Source organism: Coregonus lavaretus (genome assembly GCF_964263955.1).
Source record: "Coregonus lavaretus genome assembly, chromosome: 14".
Lineage (NCBI taxonomy): Eukaryota > Metazoa > Chordata > Actinopteri > Salmoniformes > Salmonidae > Coregonus > Coregonus lavaretus.
This window is the reverse complement of record NC_140001.1, coordinates 4663492-4682682: the sequence shown is the minus strand read 5'-3', so window position 1 is coordinate 4682682 and position 19191 is coordinate 4663492. Positions and strand designations below refer to the sequence as shown.

General features: G+C 46.7%; 1 protein-coding gene across 1 annotated transcript in view; it reads right to left on the bottom strand.

Annotated features, from left to right (window-relative positions):
* LOC311141944 (BMP-2-inducible protein kinase-like) overlaps nucleotides 1-19191 on the bottom strand; it is a 67264-nt gene that overhangs the window by 35280 nt on the left and 12793 nt on the right. The window contains exons 2-4 of the mRNA XM_084177462.1: nucleotides 2839-2957; nucleotides 887-992; nucleotides 303-445 (exon numbers count right to left, since the gene is read on the bottom strand). Of these exons, the coding sequence (XP_084033588.1) occupies nucleotides 303-445; nucleotides 887-992; nucleotides 2839-2957 (368 nt within the window). The remainder of the gene's footprint in view (nucleotides 1-302; nucleotides 446-886; nucleotides 993-2838; nucleotides 2958-19191) is intronic.

The following is a 19191-nucleotide window of genomic DNA, read 5'->3' as shown; positions in this document are numbered from 1 at the left end:
CACACACAGCTCAGAGTAGATGACAGGACAAGGCATTTTGCAGTGTCACTTCACCCATCAGTGAGTGACTGTGCCTCCCAGTCTCTGTGTCCCTCTGGAGTTCCATAACCCCCCAGTCTGGTGTCAGCCTAGAGTGCTGGGACAGCAAGAGGGAGGAGGAGGAGGAGGAGGAGATTAGGAGGAGGAAGATGGAAGGAGGAGGGAGTTGGAGGATGACATCACATACAGACTCCAGGGTGACAAGAGGACAGTAGGAAAGGGTGAAGGAGGAGGGAGAGAGAGAAAATTGGTAGTTCCCTTACCTTCAGGTCCCTGTGTATGACAGGTGTTCTACACTGGTGCAGCCTGGCCACAGCCTCACAGGTATCAGTGAAGATGGTCAACACCTCTGGCTCTGTAAACCCTTTATGGAGACGCTGGTTCATCTGCTTCACTACCTGACCAGCTGGGGGGAGGAGGGAGAGAGGGAATGAGGGGGGAGGGGGGAGAGAGAGGGAGGCGTGTGATGCAGAAGTGGGAGAGGAGAGGAGGGTGAGAAAAAGTGGAGAAGGGGGAGCAGGTGAGAGCGGGAGAGAGGGCGAGCGAACGGGAGAGAGGGCGAGCGAACGGGAGAGAGGGCGAGCGAACGGGAGAGAGGGCGAGCGAACGGGAGAGAGGGCGAGCGAACGGGAGGGAGGAGAGATGGTGAGAAAGAGGAGTGAGAAAAATTGACAAAGTGAGATCATGTTGAAATTACAATCCTACTTTATTGGGTCAATATAAAATCACAGGTCTTGTTTGTTCAAACCAGTACAGCCTATTTTGCACCCGTCTCATGCTCAATAAAACAATAATGACCGGTCCATTGTATTTAAAACACAGGGGGGGGGAAACTTAGAACTCCTACCTTTACAGTACTCCATGAGAATGAGAACCTCCCAGACACTGTCCCCTACTGAGTTGATGGTAGAGTCCAGGTAGTTCACTATGTTCCTATGACCAGACAGCTCCTTCTGCAGAGGAGAAGAAAACAGACATTATTCTCAGAGGAAGAGGGAGGACATTCATGAGAGGCCTATGGTCCTTATTAGAGCATAAGTTAATTACCATAAAACGTCCAATTAAAACACAGTCTCAAATATCCACCTGTTCCTTTAAATAGCCGGGCAACGTCACACATTTCAGCAAATAAACGCCTGTTTCAAATAAACACCAGGTCTAAAGGAATTGTTTATGACGTCACCATGAATGATTTACAAGATTTAATGTTTGATTTGTTACATAAAATTAGTAATGCCTTGAACATGTTTTAATGGCACTCATCTGTTTTTATAACCAGTAAGAAACTGCTAGCCATTGGCTGCTTACAACTGAGAACTGCTAGCTAACTGGCAAGCACAAAAACAGTCAACAACTTCTGGAGCACAGACCCCCAGAAAGTGGCTGATCGCCATCTAGTGGTGTAAGTAAGAACTGCCAAAAATGCACAGTCAAAGAGGAGAACAATTATTGTCAAGGAAGTTTGTTTTTCTCCAAATAGAAGCATGTCTATAATAAGTGCCTGTTGTGTTCAGTGATAAACAAAAAACACCAGGTTACTAATTGAAGTTTTACGGTAAGTCCTCATTACTCAGTGCTGCTTGTGACGTGCTGTTCTTTGTTTCTTTATGTACAGGTCCTCTCCCAGTGTGATGGGAGCATGACGACGTTACTCTTTATTGGCCCTGTTACAGCCATGTGAAGAAGTCACCTCCACAGCACCGTTACAGCCATGTCACCTCCACAGTACCGTTACAGCCATGTCACCTCCACAGTACCGTTACAGCCATGCCACCTCCACAGCACCGTTACAGCCATGTCACCTCCACAGTACCGTTACAGCCATGTCACCTCCACAGCACCGTTACAGCCAGCCATGTCACCTCCACAGTACCGTTACAGCCACGTCACCTCCACAGTACCGTTACAGCCAGCCATGTCACCTCCACAGTACCGTTACAGCCACGTCACCTCCACAGTACCGTTACAGCCAGCCATGTCACCTCCACAGTACCGTTACAGCCACGTCACCTCCACAGCACCGTTACAGCCACGTCACCTCCACAGCACCGTTACAGCCATGTCACCTCCACAGTACCGTTACAGCCATGCCACCTCCACAGCACCGTTACAGCCATGTCACCTCCACAGCACCGTTACAGCCATGTCACCTCCACAGTACCGTTACAGCCATGTCACCTCCACAGTACCGTTACAGCCATGTCACCTCCACAGTACCGTTACAGCCACGTCACCTCCACAGTACCGTTACAGCCACGTCACCTCCACAGTACCGTTACAGCCATGTCACCTCCACAGCACCGTTACAGCCATGTCACCTCCACAGCACCGTTACAGCCATGTCACCTCCACAGCACCGTTACAGCCATGTCACCTCCACAGTACCGTTACAGCCATGTCACCTCAACAGTACCGTTACAGCCATGTCACCTCCACAGCACCGTTACAGCCATGTCAAGAAGTCACACCGGGACACAACTGTGTCATGGTTCCATCAGGTCACATGGTGTGTGTGTGTGTGGGTGTGTGTGTGTGTGTGTGTGTGTGTGTGTGTGTGTGAGAGTGACTCTGTTAAAGTCAGCACAGAGTCCGGCACACTCCACAGAAAACAACTAGCTGTTCAGTTACAGACGGGGTCAAAAGTTCATGGAAAAACAACATCTTGTCAATGTTCAACAACTAACTTTCTTACAGAGGTTGGTACAGGCAAGTGTATTTTCTGGATTGCATAAACTAGACTCAAGAAATCAAGTTAGGACGCATGCAAACACACACACACACACAGAGCGCTATTCTCACCATAATAGTGATCTCTCTCTTGTAGATGTTGAGGTCAGGAACGTTGTTGACATACATCCTCTTGAGAGCGCAGCGCACGCCACTGTGTGTCCGGGCCAGGAACACCACTGAGAAGCCACCTGGAGAGAGGAGAGGAGTGGTTAGCACCTCACACACATAAATACCTCCTGTAGCTCAGTTGGTAGAGCATGGCACTTGCGACGCCGGGGTTGTGGGTTCGATTCCCACGGGGTGGGGGGGCCAGTATGAAAAATGTATGCACTCACAGAATTTTTTTTTTTACATTTTTTAGTCATTTAGCAAATGCTCTTATCCAGAGCGACTTACATGAGCAATTATGGTTAAGTGCCTTGCTCAAGGGCACATCGACAGATTTTTCACCTAGTCGGCTCAGGGATTAGAACCAGCGACCTTTAGGTTACTGGCACAACGCATATGTAATCATGTAATAACCAAAGTGTTAAATCAAAATATATTTCATGAGAATCTTCAAATAGCCACCCTTTGCACACTCTTGGCATTCTCTCAACCAGCTTCACCTGGAATGCTTTTTCAACAGTCTTAAAGGAGTTCCCACATATGCTGAGCACTTGTTGGCTGCTTTTCCTTCACTCTGCGGTCCAACTCATCCCAAACCATCTCAATTGGGTTGAGGTCGGGGGATTGTGGAGGCCAGGTCATCTGATGAAACACTCAATCACTCTCCTTCTTGGTCAAATTGCCCTTACACAGCCTGGAGGTGTGTTGGGTCATTGTCCTGTTGAAAAACAAATGATAGTCCCACTAAGCCCAAACCAGATGGGATGGCGTATCGCTGCAGAATGCTGTGGTAGCCATGCTGGTTAAGTGTGCCTTGAATTCTAAATAAAATCACAGACCGTGTCACCAGCAAAGCACCCCCACACCATAACAACACCACCTCCATGCTTTACGGTGGGAAATACACATGCAGAGATCATCTGTTCACCTACACTGCGTCTCACAAAGACACAGCGGTTGGAATCAAAAATCTCAAATTTGGACTCCAGACCAAAGGACAGTTTTCCACCGGTCTAATGTCCATTGCTCGTGGTTCTTGGACCAAGCAAGTCTCTTCTTCTTATTGGTGTCCTTTAGTTGTGGTTTCTTTGCAGCAATTCGACCATGAAGGCCTGATTCATGCAGTCTCCTCTGAACAGTTGATGTTGAGATGTGTTACTTATTTGAGCTGTTCTTACCATAATATGGACTTGGTATTTTACCAAATAGGGCTATCTTACTCCAAGAGTGGGCAAAGCTGTCATCAAGGCAAATGGTGGCTATTTGAAGAATCTCAAATATATTTTGATTTGTTTAACACTTTTTTGGTTACAACATGATTCCATGTGTTATTTCATAGTTGATGTCGTCACTATTATTCTACAATGTAGAAAACAGTACAAATAAAGAATAACCCTTGAATGAGTAGGTGTGTCCAAACTTTATTCATGTAAGTATTTGTATGTTTATTGGATAGAGAGCGATGGAGGTGAAAGGTAGGCGAGAGATATACTGAAAGAGCAGTGGGCCAGATTCAAAGCCATGCTGGCAGTGGTACATTTTACATGTACTCCAGAAGTGGTTCACACTGCTACACCAACACAGGCCACGTCATAGCCCGTTCTACACACTGATCTTCATTTCACTCAGTACAAATACACACACACACACACACACACACACACACCAAAAAAAAAATCAAACGCAACATTTTCAAAGGTTTTACTGAGTTACAGTTCACATAAGGAAATCAGTCAATTGAAATAAATGTATTAGGCCCTAATCTATGGATTTCATATGACTGGGAATACAGATATGCATCTGTTGGTCACAGACAGCTTTAAAAAAGTAGGGGCGTGGATCAGAAAACCAGTCAGTATCTGGTGTGACCACCATTTGCCTCATGCAGCGCCACACATCTCCTTCGCATAGAGTTGATCAGCCTGTTGATTGTGGCCTGTGGAATGTTGTCCCACTCCTCTTCAATGGCTGTGCAAAGTTGCTGAATATTAGAGGAACTGGAACATGCTATTGTACACGTCTATCCAGAGCATCCCAAACATGCTCAATGGGTGACGTGTCTGGTGAGTATGCAGGCCATGGAAGAACTGGGACATTTTCAGCTTCCAGGAATTGTGTACAGATCCTTGCGACATGGGGCCGTGCATTATCAATTTGAAACATGAGGTGATGGTGGTGGATGAATGGCACGACAATGGGCCTCAGGATCTCGTCACGGTATCTCTGTGCATTGAAATTGTCATGGCTAAAATGTAACCGTGTTCGTTGTCCGTAGCTTATGCCTGCCCATACCATAACCCCAAAGCCAACATGGGGCACTCTTTTCCCTACGTTGACATCAGCAAACCGTTCGCCGACACAACATCATACCACGTGGGTTTGCGGTTCTCAGGCCGGTTGGCTCTACTGCCAAATTCTCTAAAATGACGTTGGAGGCGGCTTATGGTAGAGAAATTAACATTATATTATTTACATTTTAGTCATTTAGCAGACGCTCTTATCCAGAGCGACTTACAGTTAGTGAGTGCATTCATTTTTCATACTGGCCCCGCCGTGGGAATCGAACCCACAACCCTGGCGTTGCAAGCGCCACGCTCTACCAACTGAGCTACATGGGGCTGGCAACAGGTCTGGGGGACGTTCCTGCAGTCAGCATACCAATTGCAAACTCACTCAAAACTTGAGACATCTGTGGCATTGTGTTGTTTGACAAAACTGCACATTTTAGAGTGGCCTTTTGTCCCCAGCACAAGGTGCACCTGTGTAACGATCATGCTGTTTAATCAGCTTCTCGATATGTCACACCTGTCAGATGGATGGATTATCTTGGCAAAGGAGAAATGCTCACTAACAGGGTCGGAAAACAAATTTGTACACAACATTTGAGAGAAATAATCTTTTTGCTAATGCAACATTTCTGGGATCTTTTATTTCAACTCATGAAACATGGAACCAACACTTTACATGCTGTATTTATACCGTTTATGTTGCTTATGCCTGGAGCCTTGCACATATACAAGCCTGGAGCCAGCCCTGCACATATACAAGCCTGGAGCCAGCCCTGCACATATACAAGCCTGGAGCCAGCCCTGCACATATACAAGTCTGGAGCCAGCCCTGCACATATACAAGCCTGGAGCCAGCCCTGCACATATACAAGCCTGGAGCCAGCCCTGCACATATACAAGCCTGGAGCCAGCCCTGCACATATACAAGCCTGGAGCCAGCCCTGCACATATACAAGCCTGGAGCCAGCCCTGCACATATACAAGCCTGGAGCCAGCCCTGCACATATACAAGCCTGGAGCCAGCCCTGCACATATACAAGCCTGGAGCCAGCCCTGCACATATACAAGCCTGGAGCCAGCCCTGCACATATACAAGCCTGGAGCCAGCCCTGCACATATACAAGCCTGGAGCCAGCCCTGCACATATACAAGCCTGGAGCCAGCCCTGCACATATACAAGTAGAGATGTGCTAATGTAGGCTTATCATCATGTAGTCTACAGCTGGTTGTCACTCGTCCACATGGGTGTGTGTGTTTCTCTCTCATTAGGGGACCGAGCGAATGGCTTCAAAGACCCGTTGCAGGGCCGGAACAAAGAAGCGCCCCACAATGGCGTCTTTGTTGCCTAACAAAAACATACTGCTCCCCGAGGTGGAGTCCTGCATCAAAGGTCGACATTTTATTTGATGCTGTTATATTACATCATGTTTTATTTGATGCTGTTATATTACATAATGTTTTATTTGATGCTGTTATATTACATCATGTTTTATTTGATGCTGTTATATTACATAATGTTTTATTTGATGCTGTTATATTACATGTTTTTTACTGTAAAATAAGTGTCTCGACTTTGATAAGGGCTCGGGAATTAAGAGTAATCTGCTAAATTAACAAACAATGCTATGCCGTTGCACAGCCATAGGCTTCTACAAGCAATCGCCACTGCTGAGGTCACTGCCTTGTTGAAGATTGTGTTCCACGATACAATATAACCAGTTGATATTATGCCAGGGTTGTGGGTTCGTTTCCCACGGGGGGCCAGTATAATTTTTTTTTTAATATGCACTCACTAACTGTAAGTCTCTCTGGATAAGAGCGTCTGCTAAATAACTAATAATAATAATAAACAAAGAGAGAGAAAGGACTGATGTGGGCTAATAACAGCTTAGTAGGCTTAATCTGACGATTCTCTCATCACTGTCTGCTCAGGGGAAATCAGCACCGATAATAACAACCTGTACCTGATAAAGCAGTGATCAGCTATTAAGATAACAGAAAGGCCTGTGTCCCATGCCGTGTCTGGTATCCCTGTCATCATCATTAGCAGGGCCTGTGTCCCATGCCGTGTCTGGTCTCCCTGTCATCATCATTAGCAGTTAGCAGGGCCTGTGTCCCATGCCGTGTCTGGTATCCCTGTCATCATCATTAGCAGGGCCTGTGTCCCATGCCGTGTCTGGTCTCCCTGTCATCATCATTAGCAGTTAGCAGGATCCAGAGCCACACGAAACAGACGTGTTATTACATTAGAAGACCAGCTAGACTCACCTCACATGACATCTGGATAAGCTAACCTCATCACCACGACAACAGAGCAGACTAACCTCATCACCATGACAAAAGAGTAGGTCAGGGGTCAAAGCAGGGAGAAAGGGGTCAACCCTAATTAAAGTGATTTGAGTTGGCCTAAGTGAAATAAAATTGACTTAAGGTTAGGGATGGGCATGACATTTTTTGAATGTTCGAGTTACTCGCCTGATTTTTTTTTGAGTACTTGAGTGGAAAATATATGTTTTTATAGAAAGGCCCACAATGGAAAAAAAAGTGGCGCATTTATCTATGCCAACAGATCACAACAATGCCTAACTTATCATAACCATTACAGATCAATCCTAATTGCTAAATTAACCCATTCAATCAATAAAAAAGAAAGTGCCATTTAAGATGAATTTATTGAAACCGTGATATAAAAATTGGTTATGTTATATTGTGTAACACAGGCAGTAACCTCATCGGTGGTGCTTGCTTGGAGACCCATGGGGCGGCGCACAATTGGCCCAGCGTCGTCCAGGGTAGGGGAGGGAATGGCCGGCAGGGATGTAGCTCAGTTTGCAACGGCAGGGTTGTGGGTTCGATTCCCACGGGGGGCCAGTATGAAAAAAAAAAAAATGTATGCACTCACTAACTAAGTCGCTCTGGATAAGAGCGTCTGCTAAATTACAAAAATGTAAATGTAAATGTAGAAGCCTGTGGCATGGCCTTGTTTTGTTAATTTAACAGACAAGATGCCCCTTATCACGGTCAAGACACCTATTTTACAGTTTAAAAAAACAAAAACGCAATTTAGCAGAATATTTTTGCATCTCGTACCTGGAACAGTTAACACAGGCCTTAAATTAGGTGAGTTGGAATCATTTGTTCAGGGTTACAAAACAAAATGTATTTTCGATATGCAGATGTTCGATTTAAGTTTAGGGGGGTTATAGGCTAACCGATTCCAAAACGGCACTAGCAGTTCGCAAAAGAGCCTAAGTGGAAAATAGACAGGACGTATTATTACAATTATTACAATTATTCCAAAGCTGCAGCTCGTTGTTGGAACACATATTTTTCTACTGGGGCGGCAGGTAGCTTAGTGGTTAAGAGCGTTGTGCCAGTAACCGAAAGGTCGCTGGTTCTAATCCCCGAGACGACTAGGTGAAAAATCTGTTGATGTGCCCTTGAGCAAGGCACTTAACCCTAATTGCTCCTGTAAGTCGCTCTGGATAAGAGCGTCTGCTAAATGACTAAAAAGAAAGAACCAGTCCATTTGGAATTTTTGATCAAACTGTCACCATTTGGAGCCCATCAGATACATTTTCATTGGCTCGGGGCCCCCATGTAGCTCAGTTGGTAGAGCATGGCGCTTGCAATGCCAGGGTTGTGGGTTCGATTCCCACGTGGGGCCAGTATGAAAAAAAAAATAATAATTAGAAGAAATGTATGCACTAACTGTAAGTCGCTCTGGATAAGAGCACCTACAAAAAAATTTAATTTTTATTTCTGTAGGCCTAACGGGAGCTTGTGTGCTCACTCAGCGCGCATGGTGGGAGCGGAGGGGAAGGGGAAAGCACATTCCACCAAATAGTTTCACAGCGTTTAAAAAAAAAAAAAGTGATCTCTGGTTAAAGATCGAGCTTTGACATCCGTTTGAGTACTCTATTATAGAATTCTTCACGGATCCACCTGTTACCCGAATACCAGAGACCCGATCTGGGACCCGAGCAGGTCTGGATCCAGAATTCGAAATAACGTCACTGGTCTGGGTCGGGTCGGTTCTGATTGTCACGGGTCTCTGGTATTTTAACTGCCTTGTCCAGAAGGTCCCATTCAGATCCGAACGAGACTTCTGCAGTAGAGAAATATTATTATTCATGTTGCTGCTCTTTGCTTTTCACGAGAGTGGCATGTGTAGCTTGTTGTTGGCCAATCATGGTGATGTGTAGCTTGTTGTTGGCCAATCATGGTGATGTGTAGCTTGTTGTTGGCCAATCATGGTGATGTGTAGCTTGTTGTTGGCCAATCATGGCATGTGTAGCTTTGTTGTTGGCCAATCATGGCATGTGTAGCTTGTTGTTGGCCAATCATGGTGATGTGTAGCTTGTTGTTGGCCAATCATGGTGATGTGTAGCTTGTTGTTGGCCAATCATGGCATGTGTAGCTTTGTTGTTGGCCAATCATGGCATGTGTAGCTTGTTGTTGGCCAATCATGGCATGTGTAGCTTGTTGTTGGCCAATCATAAGTCATCAAAGAAGCACTGGGCTACAGTCATAGAGCCTCCGTGTGTGGAATAAGGTTAGGAGATATCTAATCAAAAGGTTAGGAGATATCTAATCAAAAGGTTAGGAGATATCTAATCAAAAGGTTAGGAGATATCTAATCAAAAGGTTAGGAGATATCTAATCAAAAGGTTAGGAGATATCTAATCAATGGAAGATGGAATTAAAGAGTTAAAAGGAGAAGGAAAGGCTACAATGAGCAAGAGCCAACAGGCAGGCTGCTACTTTATATTCTGAATTGAATTGTTTGTGACTGTGTGGGACGACAAAGCGCGTGCAGCATCAATTAGCCTAGCTAGCTAGCTTCTCCCGGTTTGATGCAGTCCAGACCGGTACTACGTAAACATACTGGATGATAAATAACCTGGCTATGGCAGCTATTAGTCTACTACAGCTCTGTCGTAGCCGGCCGTGACCGGGAGACCCCATGGGGCGGCGCACAATTGGCCCAGCGTCGTCCAGGGTAGGGGAGGGAATGGCCAGCAGGGGATGTAGCTCAGTTGGTAGAGCGTGGCGTTTGCAACGCCAGGGTTGTGGGTTCGATTCCCACGGGGGGCCAGTATGAAAAAAATATATATATAATGTATGCACTCACTAACTGTAAGTGGCTCTGGATAAGAGCGTCTGCTGAATGACTACAATGTAAATGTAGAGCGAAAGTCTGCTTGGTTGGTTGCCCTCTCATCTCTCTCTCCCTCCCTCCTTCCTGCTAGAGAATCACCTCTCATCTCTCCCTCCCTCCCTCCTTCCTGCTAGAGAATCACCTCTCTCCCTCTTGCTGTATCAGCTCTGGTTCATAAAGTAACCTTTTCTGCTGCTTCCCTCACTCGGATCTGGATCCGACCAGGTCTATACGGAACGGGTCTAGTTGTCCTCGGGTCCGTCCGGATGGGAAATCCCTCAGGTCCATTTCGGAACGGCACCAACTTTTGGACCCATGAAGGGCTCTTCTCCATTACCCATACCCATCCCTGCTTAACGTTGGCCTAAACGGAGCCAACTAGCTAGCCAGAGTCATTACCGTCATCAGTGGTCTTGTTTCTGATTGTACTGGACTGCAGTAAAACTGTAACGGCCTCTAACTCAAGTTGTGCCAAGTGAGTGAACTCAAACTAATGAGATATCAAGCAGGGAGGAAGAAAGAGGAGACAAGCAGAGAGAAAGTCCCAGTCTCTCTCCCTACCAAGCCTGCCTCTCTCCCAGTCTCTCTCCCTACCAAGCCTGCCTCTCTCCCAGTCTCTCTCCCTACCAAGCCTGCCTCTCTCCCAGTCTCTCTCCCTACCAAGCCTGCCTCTCTCCCAGTCTCTCTCCCTACCAAGCCTGCCTCTCTCCCAGTCTCTCTCCCTACCAAGCCTGCCTCTCTCCCAGTCTCTCTCCCTACCAAGCCTGCCTCTCTCCCAGTCTCTCTCCCTACCAAGCCTGCCTCTCTCCCAGTCTCTCTCCCTACCAAGCCTGCCTCTCTCCCAACCAAGCCTGCCTCTCTCCCAGTCTCTCTCCCTACCAAGCCTGCCTCTCTCCCAGTCTCTCTCCCTACCAAGCCTGCCTCTCTCCCAGTCTCTCTCCCTACCAAGCCTGCCTCTCTCCCAGTCTCTCTCCCTACCAAGCCTGCCTCTCTGCCTGCCTACTTGACGGAGGCCATATGGTTCAGGATCAGGTTCTCACTAAATCACAGTCCTGTTCCTTTTGTTCACACACACGCCAACCACGGAAGTGCAGCGGCTATAGAGTCCATTATGCCTTAGCAGAGATGGTTTGTTATAGGGCATTGTGCCCTGTGTACAGAGAGAGGAGAGAGCGAGACGGTAGAGAGAGGAGAGGAGAGAGCGAGACGGGAGAGAGAGGAGAGGAGAGAGCGAGACGGGAGAGAGAGGAGAGGAGAGAGCGAGACGGGAGAGAGAGGAGAGAGCGAGAGACGGGAGAGAGGGAGGGAGCGGGGAGAACAGGGAGCGGGGAGAGAGGGAGCCTCTCTGCCTGCCTACTTGACGGAGGCCATATGGTTCAGGATCAGGTTCTCACTAAATCACAGTCCTGTTCCTTTTGTTCACAAACACGCCAACCACGGAAGTGCAGCGGCTATAGAGTCCATTATGCCTTAGCAGAGATGGTTTGTTATAGGGCATTGTGCCCTGTGTACAGAGAGAGGAGAGAGAGAAAGAGAGGGGAGAGAGGGACAGAGAGGAGAGGGCGAGGGAAGGTTTTAGAGAGGAAGAGAGAGAGCGAGAGGAAAGAGCGAGAGGGGAGAGGGTAGAGAAAGAAGGGAGACTGGAGAGAGGAGAGAGCGAGAGGGGAGAGGGAGAGGGTAGAGAAAGAAGGGAGACTGGAGAGAGCGAGGAGACAGGGAAGAGGAGGGGGGAGAGCGAGAGAGGGGGGAGATGGGGAAGAAGAGGGGGAGAGCGAGAGAGGGGGGAGAGAAAGAGAGAGGGGATGGGGAGAGAGAAGGGAGAGGGTAGAGAGAGGGGGGAGACAGAGAGAGGGGGGAGACGGGGAGAGGAGAGCGAGAGAGAGGAGAGAGGGCAGGGGGAGAGAGGGGGTAGGGAAAGAGTAGAGAGGGGGAGAGAGATGGGGAGAGATGAGAGGAGAGAGGGCAGGGGGGTAGAGAAAGAGTAGAGAGGGGGAGAGAGGGCAGGAGGAGAGAGATGGGGAGAGAGAGGGCTCGAGGGGAGAGAGAGAGGGCTCGAGGGGAGAGAGAGAGGGCTCGAGGGGAGAGAGAGAGGGCTCGAGGGGAGAGAGAGAGGGCTCGAGGGGAGAGAGAGAGGGCTCGAGGGGAGAGAGAGAGGGCTCGAGAGAGAGAGGGAGCGAGGAGAGAGGGAAGGAGAGGAGAGAGAGAGGGAAGAGAGGAGGGGAGAGAGGAGGGGAGAGGGGGAGAGAGGGAGGGAGGGGAGAGGGAGGGAGGGGAGAGGGAGGGAGGGAGGGGGGAGAGAGGGGAGAGAGGGAGGAGAGGGAGGGAGGACAAGGCTCCTACTCTGCTGTTTCAACAGACCTGCCTTTGGCTTCCCTCTGTATTCATTTAGATCAGCTTTCATTCAGAGTGGAAGATGGAGGCTATGCACGGCTCGTACAGCAGTACTGCTCCTACATCAGTTGTATAGCGGAGAGGAAAATAAATACAATAAAAAGACCTAACTCAAGGGCACACGCACTTAAATGACCAGTTACACAAAGAAGTGTAGAGGAATCGGGATTACAATCAAAACGGCCTGAGCTGGATGTTATGGAAACATTGGGTGTTTTAACAACCAAAAGGGCAGAAACTGAAACTGGTCTGGTCTGATGCACGGAACAGCCTCTCCCTCCATTTCACTTGCACAGACTTGACTGACCTAATTTTCTCCCACTACAGCTCAATTCTGGTGTGTACAGCAACGTCTGTCTGGCGAGTGTGAACGGCAAGCATGAAGGTCTATGCCGTCAGCTTTCTTTAACCTACCTTGGCCCGCTTACCTTTGTCCTCAAAGTTTAACCTACCTACCTTGGTATTTTTCTGTAGCTAGCCAACATCTCTTCATGGTTCATTCTCAGGGTCAGTTCATTAAGAACCACACAGAACAACACTAACAGGGAGTGAATAGCTGAACGTTTTTTTTTTTTGTGTTGTGCAAAATGTTGTTCTACAGTGTGCCCTAATGAATGCAACCCAGGTGTGCATGGGGCAGAGCACCACAGAAGAAGTAAGATGAGGAGCAGTGTGACATGTGACTGTATCCAAGTCTTAGTGAGCAGCCAGGCTTAACCCTGGCCATATATGGTAGCCTGTCTTATTGTTGCTGCAGAGTTCTTAGCTCTGGAGAGGTTCTGGCACGGCTCAGTCTTTCGTCCCAATAGATCTTCCCAACGGCAGTTATGATCGACCGGGCTGAGAGACAGACAAGTGGCAGCACTTCAGAGGCTTAATGATGGGATAGAAGGGGAGAATAGAGGAGGGGAAGAGAGGGAGGGTGGGGTGGGAAGGAGGGAGGGAGGGGAAAGAAAGGAGGGAGGGTGGGAAGGAGGGAGGGAGGGGAGGGGAGGGTGGGGAAGAGAGGGGGAGTAGAGGGGGAGATGGGTTCTTTGGGGGGAAAAGACACATCATTACATCACAGGGGTCAGCAGTGAAAACAAGGAGAACCAAGTCTCAACAACAGTGTCTGGAGCCTCTAGACAAACAAGACTAGGTTGGAAAGCGTGGGGTGTGGGGCTGGGAGGAGCGCTGTACTTTGAAACAGAGAAGGAGAGCTTTGTTGGCGACAGGTGTCCAACGAGAGGTGCTTTTAAAGTAGGGATGAGAGTGGTGCTTCGTTTAGGTTTGACAAACACCACGTTGAGAAGCAAAAACAGTTGGTCCCATTCCATGATAAAAAAAAAAAGGAACATTTCAAAAGAGTTCTTTAGGTCAGTGGAATCCCCCTCACTCTCCTAATCAGAATAAATTAGCCTATTAGGTCATTCAGACGGATTGCATTACATAGTGGAAACCAAAATATCAGGCAATGTACTGACAGATCCAACTCAAAATCTTCTAAGGAAACTTCTCATCTCATACAGTGGGGGGGAAAAAGTATTTAGTCAGCCTCCAATTGTGCAAGTTCTCCCACTTAAAAAGTTGAGAGAGGCCTGTAATTTTCATCATAGGTACACGTTAACTATGACAGACAAAATGAGGGGGAAAAAAATCCAGAGAATCACATTGTAGGATTTTTAATGAATTTATTTGCAAATTATGGTGGAAAATAAGTATTTGGTCAATAACAAAAGTTTCTCAATACTTTGTTATATACCCTTTGTTGGCAATGACACAGGTCAAACGTTTTCTGTAAGTCTTCACAAGGTTTTCACACACTGTTGCTGGTATTTTGGCCCATTCCTCCATGCAGATCTCCTCTAGAGCAGTGATGTTTTGGGGCTGTCGCTGGGCAACACGGACTTTCAACTCCCTCCAAAGATTTTCTATGATGTTGAGATCTGGAGACTGGCTAGGCCACTCCAGGACCTTGAAATGCTTCTTACGAAGTCACTCCTTCGTTGCCCGGGCGGTGTGTTTGGGATCATTGTCATGCTGAAAGACCCAGCCACGTTCCATCTTCAATGCCCTTGCTGATGGAAGGAGGTTTTCACTCAAAATCTCACGATACATTCTTTCCTTTACACGGATCAGTCGTCCTGGTCCCTTTGCAGAAAAACTGCCCCAAAGCATGATGTTTCCACCCCCATGCTTCACAGTAGGTATGGTGTTCTTTGGATGCAACTCAGCATTCTTTGTCCTCCAAACACAAAAAGTTATATTTTGGTTTCATCTGACCATATGACATTCTCCCAATCCTCTTCTGGATCATCCAAATGCACCTAGCAAACTTCAGACGGGCCTGGACATGTACTGGCTTAAGCAGGGGGACACGTCTGGCACTGCAGGATTTGAGTCCATGGCGGCGTAGTGTGTTACTGATGGGAGGCTTTGTTACTTTGGTACCAGCTCTCTGCAGGTCATTCACTAGGTCCCCCCGTGTGGTTCTGGGATTTTTGCTCACCGTTCTTGTGATCATTTTGACCCCACGGGGTGAGATCTTGCGTGGAGCCCCAGATCGAGGGAGATTATCAGTGGTCTTGTATGTCTTCCATTTCCTAATAATTGCTCCCACAGTTGATTTCTTCAAACCAAGCTGCTTACCTATTGCAGATTTAGTCTTCCCAGCCTGGTGCAGGTCTACAATTTTGTTTCTGGTGTCCTTTGACAGCTCTTTGGTCTTGGCCATAGTGGAGTTTGGAGTGTGACTGTTTGAGGTTGTGGACAGGTGTCTTTTATACTGATAACAAGTTCAAACAGGTGCCATTAATACAGGTAACGAGTGGAGGACAGACGAGCCTCTTAAAGAAGAAGTTACAGGTCTGTGAGAGACAGACATCTTGCTTGTTTGTAGGTGACCAAATACGTATTTTCCACCATAATTTGCAAATAAATTCATAAAGAAATCCTACAATGTGATTTTCTGGATTTTTTATTCTCAATTTGTCTGTCATAGTTAACGTGTACCTATGATGAAAATTACAGGCCTCTCTCATCTTTTTAAGTGGGAGAACTTGGACAGTTGGTGGCTGACTAAATACTTTTTTCCCCCACTGTACTTCCCTTGTCAACTCATTATCTTAAAATCGCCTACTTTCAGAAAAGTTAGGCCTAGGTTTTTTTTTTTAAATACGTTTTAAGGAAAGGAGAAATGTTTGCTAGTGTCTGGACTACATCTCTTTAATAAGAATCAAACGCGTCAGTCATGATTTAATCTTGTAAAAAGGCCTATTTTCAGTAGCTTAGGTTATTTCTCTCATAAGGCGTCCTCTCTGAACATATGCCAATGGCACTGCCATCGAATGATGGAAAATTTGAATAAAAAACAACATTTGACTTTGTGTGAATGGACTTGTGTACATTTGATTATTTGCAGAAAGCCAACAGACAAGGCATACATCTTTATTTTGACTCTGTTAATGTTGTCAATACGAAAATGCGATAGATCCTTTCCAACCTGGAGTTTCTTAATTTGTAGATTAATATTTATAAGTAATAACCTGAATAATAATGAGATGCCATTATAATAAAGTGTAATGACTTGTTTCAAATAGGTTTTAAGCATATCCATGTAAACAAGTGTACAAACAGAATTGTGACGTCCCCTTCTTCCACAGGGCCTTACAGGCCTAAGACAACAGTATCATATTTAAAACAAAATGGACGCCTACCAAACATACATGAAAAGGAGAAACCAGGAAATGCGATGCAATGGTGAAATTGAACGTTTCGTTTTGAGTCTGATCGCCTAAGCGTTAAGTTGTGTCAATACAAAAATGTGAATCCTCTCCAATCTGACATTTCTTAAATTTGTTTACTAGACTAATATTTAGAGGTAATAATAACTTGAATAATAATAAAAATGAAATACTACTGATAACAACATAGCGTACGGTAATAGAGAACTCAACTAATAAAGCCTAATATCGCGCGAGCCACTTTAGCATTTCAATGCATGAACAGGAACACCTACCTCGCGTTGGTCAGCGGTTGTTGCGCATGCAAAATGACTTGTAGCTCAATGACTGTCACAGTTACATGCTTAGTTCGACACTGACAGAGAGGATGCATCAGTTGTCACAGAAGATTAGGTCTTTTCAGAAGGTAGAAAGAAAGTATTATGAGCAAAATAAAATATGAAATCAGCAATTCGTAACGTTTGAATTTATTTTCTGACCGATACGTGCTACATTAGGATCGGTTTTGGGTCTGGGGACCGACGCAGTCATATCTTAAACATTCAAAAATCGGGGACAGATGCGTATTGGTGAATCGTTCCATCCCTATTAAATTGTCCATTCTGAACAAAAAGCGACAGTGAATTGACCTCAAGGCTGAGTGGGACAGCTACATGTCACTTTCCACAGTGTCTCTTTACAGAGCTTCTAGAGTCATGGGGAGATTCTCAATTCTATACTCCTCTCCTCTGACCTTCGCCAATGGGTTTTGAGAAGGAGCTGAGGAGAGGACGCGAGGAGTATGCAATTGAGAATCTCCCATGGTCTTGTACTTATTGTGATCGAGATGTACACTGCTCAAAAAAATAAAAGGGAACACTTAAACAACACAATGTAACTCCAAGTCAATCACACTTCTGTGAAATCAAACTGTCCACTTAGGAAGCAACACTGATTGACAATACATTTCACATGCTGTTGTGCAAATGGAATAGACAACGGGTGGAAATTATAGGCAATTAGCAAGACACCCCCAATAAAGAAGTGGTTCTGCAGGTGGTGACCACAGACCACTTCTCAGTTTCTATGCTTCCTGGCTGATGTTTTGGTCACTTTTGAATGCTGGCTGTGCTTTCACTCTAGTGGTAGCATGAGACGGAGTCTACAATCCACACAAGTGGCTCAGGTAGTGCAGCTCATCCAGGATGGCAAATCAATGCGAGCTGTGGCAAGAAGGTTTGCTGTGTCTGTCAGCGTAGTGTCCAGAGCATGGAGGCGCTACCAGGAGACAGGCCAGTACATCAGGAGACGTGGAGGAGGCCGTAGGAGGGCAACAACCCAGCAGCAGGACCGCTACCTCCGCCTTTGTGCAAGGAGGAGCAGGAGGAGCACTGCCAGAGCCCTGCAAAATGACCTCCAGCAGGCCACAAATGTGCATGCTCAAACGGTCAGAAACAGGCTCCATGAGGGTGGTATGAGGGCCCGACGTCCACAGGTGGGGGTTGTGCTTACAGCCCAACACCGTGCAGGACGTTTGGCATTTGCCAGAGAACACCAAGATTGGCAAATTCGCCACTGGCGCCCTGTGCTCTTCACAGATGAAAGCAGGTTCACACTGAGCACATGTGACAGAGTCTGGAGACGCCGTGGAGAACGTTCTGCTGCCTGCAACATCCTCCAGCATGACCGGTTTGGCGGTGGGTCAGTCATGGTGTGGGGTGGCATTTCTTTGGGGGGCCACACAGCCCTCCATGTGCTCGCCAGAGGTAGCCTGACTGCCATTAGGTACCGAGAGGAGATCCTCAGACCCCTTGTGAGACCATATGCTGGTGCGGTTGGCCCTGGGTTCCTCCTAATGCAAGACAATGCTAGACCTCATGTGGCTGGAGTGTGTCAGCAGTTCCTGCAAGAGGAAGGCATTGATGCTATGGACTGGCCCGCCCGTTCCCCAGACCTGAATCCAATTGAGCACATCATGTCTCGCTCCATCCACCAACGCCACGTTGCACCACAGACTGTCCAGGAGTTGGCGGATGCTTTAGTCCAGGTCTGGGAGGAGATCCCTCAGGAGACCATCCGCCACCTCATCAGGAGCATGCCCAGGCGTTGTAGGGAGGTCATACAGGCACGTGGAGGCCACACACACTACTGAGCCTCATTTTGACTTCTTTTAAGGACATTACATCAAAGTTGGATCAGCCTGTAGTGTGGTTTTCCACTTTAATTTTGAGGGTGACTCCAAATCCAGACCTCCATGGGTTGATAAATTTGATTTCCATTGATAATTTGTGTGTGATTTTGTTGTCAGCACATTCAACTATGTAAAGAAAAAAGTATTTAATAAGATTATTTCATTCATTCAGATCTAGGATGTGTTGTTTAAGTGTTACCTTTATTTTTTTGAGCAGTGTAGTTGTCCCTGATTGCACTGACTTTGCTCACAGCTGCTTGTTTGAAGAAGTGTACTTACTGTGATCAAGATGTGGGTTGTCACACTGGCTATCCTAAGTTGAATGCACCAATTTGTAAGTCGCTCTGGATAAGAGCGTCTGCTAAATGACTTAAATGTAAATGTCTTGACATGTTAGTTAATTGTACAGAAGGCTGGCTAAGTAACAGCCAGGTGAGGATACATGCATGTCCTTATAGCTGACATCTCTGACTAGGCTGCCGAGTGGACATGGACGCTAAATGAAGTTATTGACAAACCATTCTTTCCATGGAGCATTTCATTGCCACAAACATGTTTACAGTGACTAGTGACCACAACCTC